Raw genomic sequence first — 14,697 nt, 5'->3', positions numbered from 1 at the left:
AAGGGATCACTCACAAGTTGAATGTGCAATCTGAATGGCTGAATAAAGATAGAAAACAGACATTAATCACACAGATCTAGCACACATTCTAAGTATTCTTGGAAATGGCCACGGTTCAGCTGCTCTGTACAATGCTAAAATTCAAAATTTCAAGTAATTCTCTGCAGGAATTTAACCTTCTGACACAGGTATTTATTTCTGGAATACAGGCTTCAGAGTGCACTCTCTTTACGTGAGCCTACTTCGGGTACCTTTAATGTTGAAGAAGCTCTGCCTTTGTAACTGGACGGTACCAGCAGTTTCTGGTGACAAGAGACTCATTCTGGTGACAAGAGGTACATTGAGGGGGTTTAGGCCCTGATAATCACATCCAGTCAAAGGCTGAGAACTAACACAGCTCTGTCAGTTCTCCCCTAGTCATGCTGCCAACACAATCAATACTTTGTGAATTTTAGCAGGTGCAGATACCTTACCTACAGCATCCTGCAACACCACCCTGAGCTTCACTTCTGAATCAAAAATCATCTCTCCCCAAGATTAAACCAGGAGCAGGATGGGTAGGCTGACATATCTAGACCTATCCCTGAAATACCAGGCTTTGCAGAAGTTTTGCGGGAGTTTAATTTTTAGTATTTCTCCCAAATAACTTTACTTTTAAGGATATCCACATAAAGAGAGATCTCTAAAGCCTAAGAGTGCAGCTGGGATAATGCAAAGCAAAAGCTTTACAAACTACAGCATGTGTATGAGACACTGGATCTTCAAAACAGATTTGTCTTTGCAAAGGGGTGTAAAGAAAGTGTCAGCCTGCTCTTGTATGCCAGGTACATCAGATAAGCCTGTTACCTCTCTTAACTATAGCTTCTGTTCCTCATTCAGTCAACCAGTCTTAAATGAACAACTGATGGTCTCTATTCTCACCTTTCTTTACTCCCCAGTTGTTGGTTTTCCCTTCTTACAGCTCTAATACACATAAACAGTATTAGAGCTGTAAGAAGGGAAAACCAACACAACTGGGGAGTAAAGAAAGGTGAGAATAGAGGCCATCAAGTTTCTGTTTAAGTAGATTTTCCCCCCCCCCACTATTGAATTAAAAGAACTTGCTGCAGAAATGCTGAAGCAACATACGGAAACCATAACTTTAAGTGCACAAGTAATCCTTTGCTTGTCCAAAGGCTCAAAATCCCCTCATCTGTAGGACTAACTGATAAAAATGCACCACACTGAGGTGCAGGAAAGTCTGCAGGAAAAATCTGTTTCCGTGAGCCACTGTGCTAATCAACACTGCTAGCCACAAGCCATGTCTCTCTCACTTGATCACACCACTCAACAGCTATATCTCATAAAATGAACTTGTGTGTTGAGAGAGAAGGACAAAGCAGTATAAAGTCACATCCCATTCTAAATCCACTGGTTGGATGTGTCTCTCCAGTGATTAAAAAGGCAAAACAAAACCCCAACTTTGAAAGCTCTTGAAGTTCACTCTGAAGTTTCCATTATAAACAATTTTCATGGTAAATGACTCAAAAATATAGGGAAGAATCTGGTATCATTGTGTTCAGAGCTCAAAGAGAATGACTGTGGCTGGATTAGAGTCCTGCTAATGGTACAAGGGAGGTGAAAGGGAACAAAATGACAACAGGAGCAGCTCCAAGCACTGGAAAACAAGGTAGAATTTTAATAATTTGTATTTCCCATTTGCAGACTGTTCAATTACATAAGAAAGTGGAGTACATGGATGGGACACACACTAAGAGATCCTAAAAACCCTATAATGTACAAAGCCAAAAGCGCATAGGACACATCTCTACTTTTATATGCCAGAGGCACCCTACAGGAAGATGACAAATACAAACGAGAAACTTGCACAGAAGCAATTCTGCAAAGTCCTCTACCACTTCTGGGACCAAGGAATGAACTCTTAAAGCAGAATCACTCACCTAATGCTGTCACCACCACACTGACTGGCGCAGATGTCCTTTCCACCACCTTATGCCAGCTCCCATTGTACAGTGGTACCCAGACAGCTGCTTGGCAGAAGTAGTAGCCAGAGTCTTCCACAGCCACATCACGCACTAACAGGCGATAGGAGTTCCTATCTGTGTGGCTCAGGCTGACGAGAGTGGAATCGCTGACAACAGAATCATGGTCCATGCTCAGCAAAACCTGAGCATCTGACAGAGTATCATCAGGTGACACAGAAAAATACCACATCACTCCCACTTGGAAAACACCACTCCTGCCTGTTGTGATGTTGCATGTAAGATCCAGGGAGTCTCTTTCAGTCACAGACACATTGCTTGTTGAAATGGCCACATCTAGAGCTTAGAAATGAAGAGATATTAAAAACCAACAACAACAAAATCAAACAAAAACCATTGGCTTATTTATTTTTAAAGAGTGTACTGTAAATTACTCAGGACTTCACATTTTATTGCAGAAGTTTATGCTCAGTAAGCTCCACCTTCAAATGCCTGTTTGATACTGAGCTTCACAATCTATTACAAGGGAAATACACATCAGCACTTGAGAAAAGGATACCTGATGAGGGCTGAGGGAGGAAGGGAAGGAGAACAGGCTTTTATAACTCAACAGCATAACAACTTTGTCCCAGTCACAGACCACGTCACCTTTGTACAGCAGGAAAACACATGCAGGATTTTCCATTCTCACAAGAGGGTCTAGGATTATCTCTCAGAAGAGAAAGTATCCACTGAAATCACTAGGAACTACATTAGAACTCCACTTCGTTTCTGCTGAGATGGCTTAGAGCTCCTCTAAGAAAATGGATTTAGATGAGAAGCAGCCACAGCCACATGTGACAAGTCCTGACTGAGCTCAGGTGCATTGCAGAAACATGAAATGGAAGCTAACAGAAGGCAGCAACAATTCCTTAAACCTTTACTTAGGGTTATATACCTGTTGTGTAAGACACTATTGAAAAAGACATATCAGCAAAGTCAGGCCCAAAGATGTCATGATTTTAGGAAATCGAAGTGATGAACAAGTAGATAGAAGAGCGACAGTAGAAAAAACTCCACAGTTACACAAAAAACCTTTTAGGTGACTTTTTTCATTAGATATGTGAATTCATCTTTTGGTTTTGGGGGGGCTTTGGGAGGGTTTTGTTGTTGTTTGGGTGGGGTTTTTTGGGGGGGGTGAGGTTTTGTTTGCTTTTTTTCATTGGGTTTTTTCACTTTTATTTTTGTTTGCACAAATACGACCCCACAGTTTACAGCAGGTGAAGAAGTCCAGCAGCAACCAGGCATACCATTTACAACTCACATTAATTTTAGCATGCAAGTGCAGAGGTTTCAGATGTTAGCACAAGATGCTCTTTAAGTTCTGCTACAGGAAGCGTGAGTAAAAACTTCCACGACATTTTGCTGGAGAATAGCCTATCTCATTTAGCATAACTTAAAAAACCTTCATGCCCCTAAGAAAGTGCTGCCAATGACTGAGCTAAAAAAAAAAATAAAAATCACACAACACTTTGGATTAGAAGGGACCTTTAAAGGTCATCTAGTCCAACCCCCCTGCAGTGAGCAGGGACATCTTTAACTAGACCAGGTTGCTCATAGCCCCATCCAGCCTAACCTTAAGTGTTTTCAGGGGTGGGGCTTCTACCACCTCAAAAAACACCCCACAAAACGAACAAAAAAATCCCCAAAACAAGCCCACACTCCCAAACACTAAAAAACTGCACTACTACTGCTCCCAGCCATCCTCAAGCATGAGGAGTTTTCAACTGCTGATTAAACTTCACCTACTTAAAGCAAATTCTTCAAAAGTGCAACAAAATAGAGAATTACAGTTCCTAACTAAGCAAGCCCTGCCTCAGCAGAAACACCTGCTGTGTAACTGGTACCCTGAAAAAGAGGAAGCAGATTGATGCTATCAAATTTCACAGGCCAAGTACCACCAGGATACTAAGAGTACATTCAAAAAGTTAGCAAAAAAAAAATCTGAAGTTCTGGGTTCTCCCTATAGTGATTAAAAGACGACAAAAATGAAAAAAGATAGCCATACTGTCTGAGCACTTCTAAATCAACATCATAATCTCACATTTCTGAGGGACCATCATTGCCTGGTTTTCCACCTATGGAATGGGAAAACACATCAATCTCCTCTGCTCCCCCCTCCTCCAACTAGCAGGAGTAATGCTAATGCAATTAAGTGCTTACTGCATCTCTTCCTGAAATCTATATTGGCAGGGTTATCTGGATATCCTCAGCACAGCACTATATGTATTTTTGTCTCTTTAGTCAAGCATGCAGTGATGTGTTTAACAGAACCATTCCTGTGCTAGACCCCTTCCAACACAGTGACCAGTGATCCACTGTCAATCACAGAAATGACTGGATAATTTGGCCTGTTGAATTATCACCGCCTGCCTTCATTCTCTTGATCTTTCTATGCTATTTTGATAAACAACACACATAAATCCCTTACATGTGTCACTGAATCACTCAGCATTTTTACACAGCAAGTGCAGCTGTTTAGTGCTACGGGGGCAGCTCCACGTTAATGAGACCAGAGGAAAGGTTTGGGGTGCTCAGGTGTTAAATACAATGTTTATTTAAGAAATATGAAAACGAGAAGCAATCTGAAGTGAACTAAGCATCAGATAAAACCTAGGTCTAGGCATCTAAGAGATTTCAGTTAATCCTTCCATGCCATCATCCTCCTTCTCCCCAAAATAAAAGCTAGAAATATTATGCCAGGCATTTTCTATCACCTAAGATGTAAACAGGCCAGTTATCTAAACTGGCCTGTTTCTCCTGGACTATCTCCTTACTTAGTTCAGCTTACCCAATTTCTGCTCTCATGCTATCACAGTCTGGACACAACACTGCTGTAGCTACTAGCTATGACCCCATACTTTCAGTAACACTCACCAGTCTGCTGGATTGTCACACTTGCTATCTCCACATTCTTCTCCTGAATCTTCTGCCATGAGCTATCTGCTCCTCTCACCCACTCGCTCACAAGGCACCTGTAGGCACCTCCATCCGCCGAGGAGACCTGGGATACCGATATCCGGTATGTGTCATTCGCTCCCGTATCCAATCGGATATCTCCATTGCGATAGCGCTCTTCATAGCCAGGACCCGGCTGGAATTTGCCCTCATGAGTCAAAGATAGGATGTCCCGCCAAACCGATCCACTTTTGATCTGCCAGCTCACATGCAGGTGAGTGTGCTCCAATGAGGTGGTAATTGCTGAGCAGCGCAACTTGAAGGAGTCACCCTCAGACAGCCTGAGAGACATTGAGGAACGTGCTTTTGAACCGCTCACCGATAAGCCATCGGAAATCACTATTTAGAAAAAACAGATATATGCATCATGAAACAGAAGCAAAAAGAAAACATCCACACTGACCAGTTCAGCTATGAGACAGTAAAACCACCACAGAGCAACACCTGGTCAATCATTCCTTTTTCCAAACGAGTATATTCCAGGAACAAGGAAATTCAACCAAAAAAATCCATTGGAGGAAGGGCTCCACTTCAAACAAACCGCAACAAGCATTCAATGTCATTTATCCTTCACTTGGCTTTAGCTTCTTATCCAAATATCATCACTCTGACTATTCCTATCCAGAACCATCTTGATTTTCATAAGAGCAAACAATAAGACACCTCAAAAAAAATGTCTCACAAGTTACTAACACAAAAACTTGCATGACAGAACAAAGCTAGAGTATGACTACAGTATCAAATGCTAAAGGAGAAAAGGAAGGTAACCTCCTTCACACAGAAAGATTCTCTAAATAACACTATAAATAAGAGAGAAAAGACAAGCTACGCTTTTTTAAACTGAGGTCATCCTCTTTGCCCAGAGTCCTAGGAACATTAAATATTTGCAGACATCTTTAGAAATCTTTAGAAAACTCACTGCTTAAGTTTTCTCATTTCTATTTACCTATTTACTATATAGAAAAAAAAAAAGTGGTATTTATAGTAAACAGCTTCTTTTCACCTCACTTGTCTTTGCTATCACACTTTCCAGTTTTGGTTTGAGATGAATTAAACAGTAACAGGGAAGAGAAAAAAAAATGCTCATAAGCAGCAGAATTTCAACATTCTTACAGGTACATCCACAATCAGTATCAAGAACAAATTTAGAGCACACCTCACTCTTCACAAATACCTTTCACTTGAACCTCCGCATCATAATTTCCCTGAACGGTGGCATCAGTGCTGGGTGTGGAACATTTGTATCTCCCTTGGTCAGCCGGATGGATGTTTCTAATCACAAGCTCCACAGCATCATTGCTGCTCCGTCTCAGTTTGATATCCCCGCGGCCCACACGTTTTTGGTACTCTTCAGAGGTGAATGTAGGATCCCAGGTACTCACTATCCGCATGAAGTCAGTCTCTCGGGAGAACTCCCAGTCAAAGTTCTGTTCACTGGGTCCATCGTAGTCACTAACGCTGCAAGGGATCACCACCTCTGTGCCCAGGACCCGAATAAGAGGACCTTTCGGCACCCTCACAATGCGCCCTCTGCAGAAAGCTAGGCAGGAGAATAGAGAGAGAACATACAATTAAAGAAATCACCAGGATAAACTTCAACCACAGAAACAGAATAAGGCTGAGCACCCCATTCTGCAGAAAGCTAGAACCAGTGAGAGCAGTATCTTCCATTAACATTTAACTTCACTGGAACAAGAGCTCCTAAATACACCATTCTTTGAGTAGGCAATCATTGTTTCACTGCTTACTGAGAATGGGAAAATTGCAAGGAGGGGGGGATAAAAAGGAGGAAAAAAAATAAAAGGGAGCGAGAACTAGACATAGATCCAGTGGTAAGAGCTTTTCTTCTACTACAAGCCATGTGCTATGTAAGATACTTAGAATCATAGAATCCATCAAGTTAAAAAGGACCCTCAAAGGTCATCTTGTTCAACACATACACACACCCCAAGTGAGCAGGTAGATTTTTTTAACTAGATCAGGTTGCTCAGGGTCCCATCAAGCTTGACCTTGAATGTCTCCAGAGATGGGGGCTCCACCACTTCTCTGAGCAACCTGTTCCAGTATTTCACTACCCAGATTGCAAAGAATATCCAACCAAAATTCACCCTGCTCTTATTTAAAACCATTGCCCCTCATCCTATCACTAGAAGCCCTTCTAAACAGTCCCTTCCCAGCTTTCAGATAGGTCCCCTTCAGATATTGAAATGTAATTATAAGGTCTTGATGGAGCCTTCTCTTCTCCAAGCTGAACAACTCCAACTCTCCCAGCCTGTCTTCATAGGAGAAGTGCTCCAGCCCTCTGATCATCTTTGTGGCCCTCCTCTGGATCTGCTCCAGCAGGTCCATGTCCTTCTTGTGTTGAGGGCCCCAAAGCTAGACACAGTACTCCAGATGAGGTTTCACCAGAATACAGTGACAGAATCACCACTCTCAATCTGCTGGCCATGTTTCTTTTGGTGCAGCTGAGAATACAATTCACCCTCTGGGCTGCAAGTGCATTGTTGGCTCATGTCCAGCTTCTCATACACCACTACCCCCAAGTTCTTTTCTGCAGAGTTCCTCATTACCTCCTAGCCTGTGTTGGCAACAAGGACTGACCCAACCCAAATGCAGGACCTTGCACTTCACCTTACTGATCCTCATGAGATTCTCCTGAGCCTACTTTTCTAGCCTGTCTAGGTCCCTCTGGATGGCATCCCGTCCTTCAGTCTTGTTAACCATACCACTCACCTCTCACACTGTAACAGGCATCATCATCAAACTTGCCAAGGGCACACTCAATCTTGCTGTCTATACCACTGATAGTTATTGAAGAACACTGGTCCCAATACAGACCTCTGAGGGACATCACTAGTCACATTAATAGTACTACATCGTTTTCATTACCACAGTGAAAGCATAATCTGATCAAGCATTTTTATAAATCTTCTGCTGACATCAGTAAACTAACTCTCCCCTAACTTGAGGACCATCAGAATAGTAAGTCGACATTCTCCAAAAACAAGCATAGTGAATTCTGCCCTGAAGGGCCACAGCTTACCTAACACAGATGAGCTTCCCTGCCTACCTGACTGATTTAAAAGGAGGAACTGGTTTCAAGAGACACAGTTTGCTTGAACAGATTTCTACAGCTACACCTGTTTCTAACACACATTTCTTCTTTCATGGAAGTCTCAGAACATTGGAGTATGAGCAGACCAGGCTCCCTCCAGAACAGAGGAGCACAGTGTTCAGACCATGCTTTGTGGGACTGTCTTACTAGGACAGAACAACAACAGCAGTTCTCTGCAGAAGGCTGGGAAAGCAGCATGTCATGCTCCAGGTAAAAGAGAGAACCACTTAAACTAGCCAGAGGACCTGTCAAAGATGCAGCAAGAGGCTTTTCTGGTTGACTTGGCTCTCTAGCACAAAGAATAACCCCAGCAGCTGCACGCAGATTTGGGCAGGTTCCTACCTCCCAAAAGAACAAACTGCTTTGATTCATAGTTCCAACCAGAGACAATTTTTCAGAAATAGAGGAACACGACCTAAACTCAGTCTCCAAACATGAACAGTCTACTGCATCCCACCAGCTCTCTATCCATAGCAAAATATTTTACCAGCCAGGTAGAACAGATGAAGCCAGAACACCGAAGGGCAGATCTTGCTGAAACCGAATAGGTGGCCATAACAGCATCAAAAGCAACTAGACCAAAAGGATGATCTGAGATACCACAGAGGCAGTCAGATTTAAGCAAACAACCCCCCAAAGCACAAAGTCCAGCAACCCACAACTGCTCTAATTTACCAGCTTTATTGGGAAAGCCACCAGCTAATGACATCAGCACCAATATACTCACTGAGCCTTCCCCTCCTATCACTCTATGTGTCTTCTTGACGCAAATTAAGACTCCACTCACTAGCTCAGAACTATCATGCCAATAGGTATGCAGGTGTGGGCAAAGTTAGTCTTATGGAGAGAAACCACCCACTGGAGAACCTCTTAAAAGGTGCAGCTTGTCCCCTCCAGAGCAGCATGGAGAAGGATATGTTAAAGTATCAAGATTTCTGTGGGCATTTAAAAACTACACAAGCAGGTGCACACACTGAGCAAAACTACAAGAGAAAGGACATATTTTTGTCACCAGTTACAGTTCAGCAAACAGTTGAACCAAGGACTCTGCCTTTACCTCTCCAGGTCCTATTTCCCAGCACGTTGTTTTGCTTTTCCAGCTGTTCACATGTACAAGCTCAGTCATAATAGTGCCATCTCCTTCTGTATTTAACAGTAGTACTTCTTTAAACTTATCTATAACACCAATTGGGGCTAATCTCTTACCCTTTATACCTCTCCCAGAAGATGGTTACATACCTGATCAAGTGATTGACTAGTCCTAATAAGGAAGCTGGACTTCTCTCCACCATTCACATGTGAATCAGAGAGAAAAGCCTCCACTGCCTACGCATTGCTCTACAACCAGATGTCTTTGAGATCTCTCTAAACACAAGCACCCTACAGTAAAATCATTGGTACAGAAAAATAATGAACGAAGAACCTAAGGAAAGTTGCAGCGCTTTGATGTTTCCTCACTAGGTCTTAAGTTGCAGCCCCATTCAATCCTTCAACTTATCCTCTTAAGAAAAAGCAGTAATAGCAGCAGGTAAGCTTTAAAGCACTGCCTGACAGCCAGACCAGCTTCCATCAGACCACTTTTAGAAGTCACCTCAGAATCCTCAGGGCACTCCTCAAGTGCTGATGTTTCTCCTGTGACACTAAAATAAGCAGGCAATGCTGTCCTGCATGTGTCTTCAGCTGTACACCTGCATACCATGCACTGCACTAATCCAATCTAGAGGTGACAAAGCCATGACTAATGTGCCAAGGGCTGCCGACTATTTTTTTTTTTTTGAGATTAGCACCAACAGCTGAATTTCTCTCCTGCCAAGGTCACTAAAGACCCTTTGACGTTAAATAAGGGTGGAGGTGATTACTATCTTCATTAGTGGCAGGTCAAAGGACACTGGGACTCCTCAACAGATTGTTCAGAGTGCATAACCTATTGCTCTAAAGCAATGATTACACCCCCCCCCTCACAGCACAGTCCCACAAGCAGTTCCAGTTTAGCACAAAGCTGGAAGGAGTGCAGTGGGAAGAGGCTGCAGGAAGAGGAAGAGCCTGTAACAGTCACAATTTTATACTTTACAAACAATAACACTCCTTACTTCTAAGACAAATTAGGATTCTTACAAGGCAGAAGCACACATACAGCATTAAGGTAAGAGAATGAGAACTTACTGCAGAACATCTGCTGTGCCTTGCCCATAGTTAAGGAGAAACATGAGCAGGGCAGACACTCCAACACAAGCTGCACTTCTAGAAGACCCAGGAGCCTCAGCATCTGGCAAGCTGTGAATTCAGGGCTCTGCCTTTTGTCCTGCAGCAGTCAACAGCAAGAGTATCCCTAGCTACTAAATAAGGTGTGATATTCTTTGCAGTGCATTAGAGTTTAACATTTCATGTAGCTGTAGAAGGCGGCACTGCTGCAGACTGATCTTGGCAAGATGTGAACTCCATTTTACTCTGGCAGATAAATGAGGAGTGTTAAAAATTATCTTATTCTTGCAGTGCCCTGTGTTACTCATATACACCTCCTTCACATTCCTACAGCAATCTAATTTCAGTTTTCATGATGCAAAAGTTTTGAAACTCTGTAAATTTGTCAGAAACGTTTATTTTTTCATGACACCTAATACATTTGACTGTTAATATAAGGTGACATGTTCTTAACGAATTCACTTCCATTTAACTGTAGAAATAGATGAAGCAGGACAGAAGAGGATACACTAGCGACAGAAAGTAACAGAACTTTGACAATTCAGTACTTTCCAGTTTCACTGAGGCCATCAAAGATGTGTGTTTAGTAGGAACTCAGTAAATGGCTCTGCATCACAAACTGCAATGTTGGACATCAAACCTGCCTGAGCACAAGATTACTTGCCTAAATACAAAAGTTTATTTTTACTGAGTTGCCAAACCACCAAAAGAAATTGCAAGGAACTATTTTCCAAAACAAAAGGTAATGATGTCCCTGCAAAGAGGCCAGCATACAAAGGATGGGACTTGCTCCTTTGGATCATTACACAGGTGACAGGACTGCCAGGAAACAGTGGTACTTTTGCAGGGATGAGCCAGAAACATCCAAAAAGCAGGGCAATCACATGGCTGTTTGTCAAGTACTTCATTATAGGTTTCACCCAAGGGAGGACACTAAATACTCCACCAGCAACACGAAGAAAGTGTGGCTCAAGGTAGATTAATAATCAAGGGCCTGTCATATTAACAGGCAAAACAGCTTAAACATACTCTAGGCAGTTTTAGCTTTTTAGCTAGTGTTTGTTCCCTAGCAATGGTGTATGAAGGTACTTAATTTGTCCCATCACCTAGATGCACCATCTCATTGCTTTCATTAAAAGAAATCCTTTCAAAGAGAACAATGAAATCAGATGACTGAATAGGTAAATTGTGAAGTCAATCGAAATACACTGAATAGCAACTTGTCATTTTTAGAATAACCAAGAAAACAAGGCAGAAAAAATGTGCAGGATCTACAGAACAGCTGGTCTGTTTAAACTCTCAACAAGCTACACAAGTCCTCAAGGAATAGGCTGGTGAGGATTTGCTTTTGCATTGGGGACATTATTATAGATGACGAAAGTCTTCGAGGAGCTTCATCCTCACACAGGTTTTGTATCTACATATCATTTATGAAAGAACAAGACGGGAAGTAATTTGTGGAGTTGCCCACAAGGCTGAAAAGATATTATCATTGCAAGGAATACACTTCTGCTTCAGCACTCTTGCACAAGGTGCTTCCTGCAGCCTGCACTAGACAGCTCTATCTAATAATAAAACATGTTCTTTTAGCAGCCCAGAGAAGGAGGTCGACTCTACATCCACCAGCCAAAGGAAAATTCAATGTGACATGCAGTAGGAAGCCAATTAAAGCCAAAAAAGTAAGAGCTGAAGTGTGAGTAAATTGGCTCAGACTAAGCACTTGAGCTTCTGCATCAGAAAGACTTAGAACACACAGTCCAGCTCCTCAAGGAAAGCAGTCACAGGAGACATAGCGACAACTTTGCTGATGCCTTTCATCTCAAAAGAGCTTTTCAAACAAAATGTTGTTTCATTTGCCAACTAAACATTACATGTCTGGGAAGGAAGTCCAGTAGCCCTTTTCAAATCACAACAGTTTATGACAGGAAAAGAAAAAAATATAATACTGTAGCCAACTTTGCAATGGTAGTAACAATTTCCCCTCCCTGAACTCCTATATTTATTTTAAATCTAGGCACTACTTTGCTTTAGCACTGTGTAAATGAAGCAGTTGAGCCACACTAGAGAATAAGCAAGATTCCCCACTATTAAAGCCATGTACTCTGCCTTGTATTTCTAGAAAAAAACCCAAATAACCAACTTCTGTACTGCACGGTTTAATAACTACAGTGTTTATGATGCATGAAGCCATTTTACAAAATGGACAAAAAAGATTTTATTTTTGGGGGGGGGGTTTGTTGTTTTTTTTTTTTTTCCCCCAAAGAAACACATCCTCTTTGATTTAGAAAGAACTGATCAGGATCCCACTGGAAGGCATTCAGCAGCTTTTCTTAGCAAGCAGACAGGTGAAGGGACACACAGCACGCCAGGCATTCACAGGCTCTTCTCTAGAGAAGAGCCAAAGCATATCAGCACAGGAGATTATGACCTTTATCTCCCATCTTCCCCTTGCCTCTCCTCCCAGCTCCAATTATCATCAGGCAGCTCCACATCAGCAATGTCATCTGTGACCATCTGGGAGAGAAAGAGCAAGTTATAACAAATATGCCTACCATGTTTAAAAACTGTTCAGTACTTTTTTTTTTTTTTTTTAATGGACAACACAAGAAGTGTTTCCTAGAAGTGGCATATTTACACAAATAATGTTGCTTTGGGATTTCCCTCCTTTTTTTAATGCAATCAATTAAACTTTATATCCTCCACTGTATATATAAGAGGAAAAATCAAAGAGATTAAGGAATTTCCTTAAGTACCAGAAACATAGCCAACTACTGAAACTTCTTTACTGAACTCAAAAAGAGAAAGAAAAAAAAAAATTCTGAGTAAGTGCAATCTCTTACCACTACTGCTTAACACAACAACATCACACTCTTCTTTCCAGCGCAGAAAAACACACAGTTGAGGTTAGGATCTATGCTAAATAAAGCGTCAGGCTCTTGCCACTCTTTTCAAATCACAAAATTGAGTTGCCCTAATCAGCAGAATCAACCTGCACCTTACAACCAGACAGCCTGCACTGAGACGGAACAAAGAGCTTCTTTTAAAAGACACTAGATTTGATTCTTTATGTCAAAGCTGTAATCACTATCAGCAGTACAGAATCATCTGAGGCATACAGGGCTCCCTCCATGCCTTGCAAGTCTCAACAGCACTGTTACACCTCTCTGACTGCAATGCCCCCTACTAAAAAAAAAAAAAAAAAAAAGAGAAAAAAAAGACTGATAGATTTTTATAGCCTGGAAGATCTGCAGCATATCATTTGCAGATATCAGAGAAGAGCAAATGAAAGGGTTCCATGAGATACATTTACATTGTTCTTTCCCAGGCGGCTAGGATTCTTTTTTTAGATAATGTAGAGCTCTTATCAAAAGGAATTAGCCTGGGTGTAATTGCTTAAAACCCATTATCTCTATCAGGATGAAGAAACGCATACTGCATCTTAAGCAAAGCCTCAGAAATGCTATCAAATTCCAAGGCTGCTGGATTGCTCTAATCTCCATGCCATCTGAGTTATCTCAGAGAAACCACATCTCCAGCACTGGGTGAAAAACTAAGTACCTTCCCTGTTAGACTGTATCTATACACATGGCTTAAGATTGAGAGACAAATATTAAACATATTCTGCAGTACAGTACCAACCTACTGTCTTTCACGTTCACCCTTGTCACCTACCACTCTTCCACCTATCCCACTCTAACCCCAAAAAAAAGGAATTTCAAGTGCACCTAAGCAAACCACAAGGCTTTCACTAGGACATAGTTCTTTGTTGTCAAAGAACCACAGTATAGTTCCATTTGCAAGAGATCTGTAAGGTCAGACAGTTCTAACCCCCTGCCATAGGCAGAGAGATCTTCCACTAGATAAGGTTGCTCAAAGCTCCAGCCAATCTGACCTTGGATAAGGAGTCAGGCCCCATCTTTCCTATAGGCTCCTTTTAGGTACCAAAATGCTGCAAGAAGGTCTCCCTGAAGCCTTATCTTCACCAGGCTGAACAAATCCAACTCTGAGCCCATCCTTATAGAGAAGGTGCTCCATTCCTCTGATCACCTTCATGGCCCTGCTCTGGACCTGCTTGAGCAGGTTCATGTCTTTCTCACATTGGGGTCTCCAGAGCTGGACACAGTACTCCAGGTGAGGTCTCACCAGAGTAGTAGAGTGGCAGAATCACCTCCCTCAACCTGCTGGTCCCACATATTTTGATGCACTCCAGGACACAATTTTCTGGGCTACAAGCATATAAGTAACCCCAAGTCCTTCTTGGCATGGCTGCTTCCAAATCTATTCACCCCCCAACCTGTATTGATACAGGGGATTGCCCTGGCTCAGGTGAAGGACTTTGCAGTTGGCTTTGTTAATTCTCATGAGGTTCACATGGGCCAACTCCTCAAGTCTTCTGCCCAC

At 42.1% G+C, this 14,697-nt stretch overlaps 1 protein-coding gene across 1 annotated transcript in view; it reads right to left on the bottom strand.

Annotated features, from left to right (window-relative positions):
* The window catches only part of PTGFRN (prostaglandin F2 receptor inhibitor), a 69,431-nt gene that overhangs the window by 29,528 nt on the left and 25,206 nt on the right, over positions 1-14,697 (bottom strand). Inside the window, 3 exon segments of the mRNA XM_054391671.1 lie at positions 1,941-2,324; positions 4,899-5,318; positions 6,154-6,519. Of these exon segments, the coding sequence (XP_054247646.1) occupies positions 1,941-2,324; positions 4,899-5,318; positions 6,154-6,519 (1,170 nt within the window).

The sequence above is a fragment of the Indicator indicator genome, chromosome 1, assembly GCF_027791375.1.
Source record: "Indicator indicator isolate 239-I01 chromosome 1, UM_Iind_1.1, whole genome shotgun sequence".
NCBI classification, from domain to species: domain Eukaryota; kingdom Metazoa; phylum Chordata; class Aves; order Piciformes; family Indicatoridae; genus Indicator; species Indicator indicator.
Note: the sequence above shows the minus strand (reverse complement) of the source record. Positions and strands in the feature narration are given on the sequence as shown.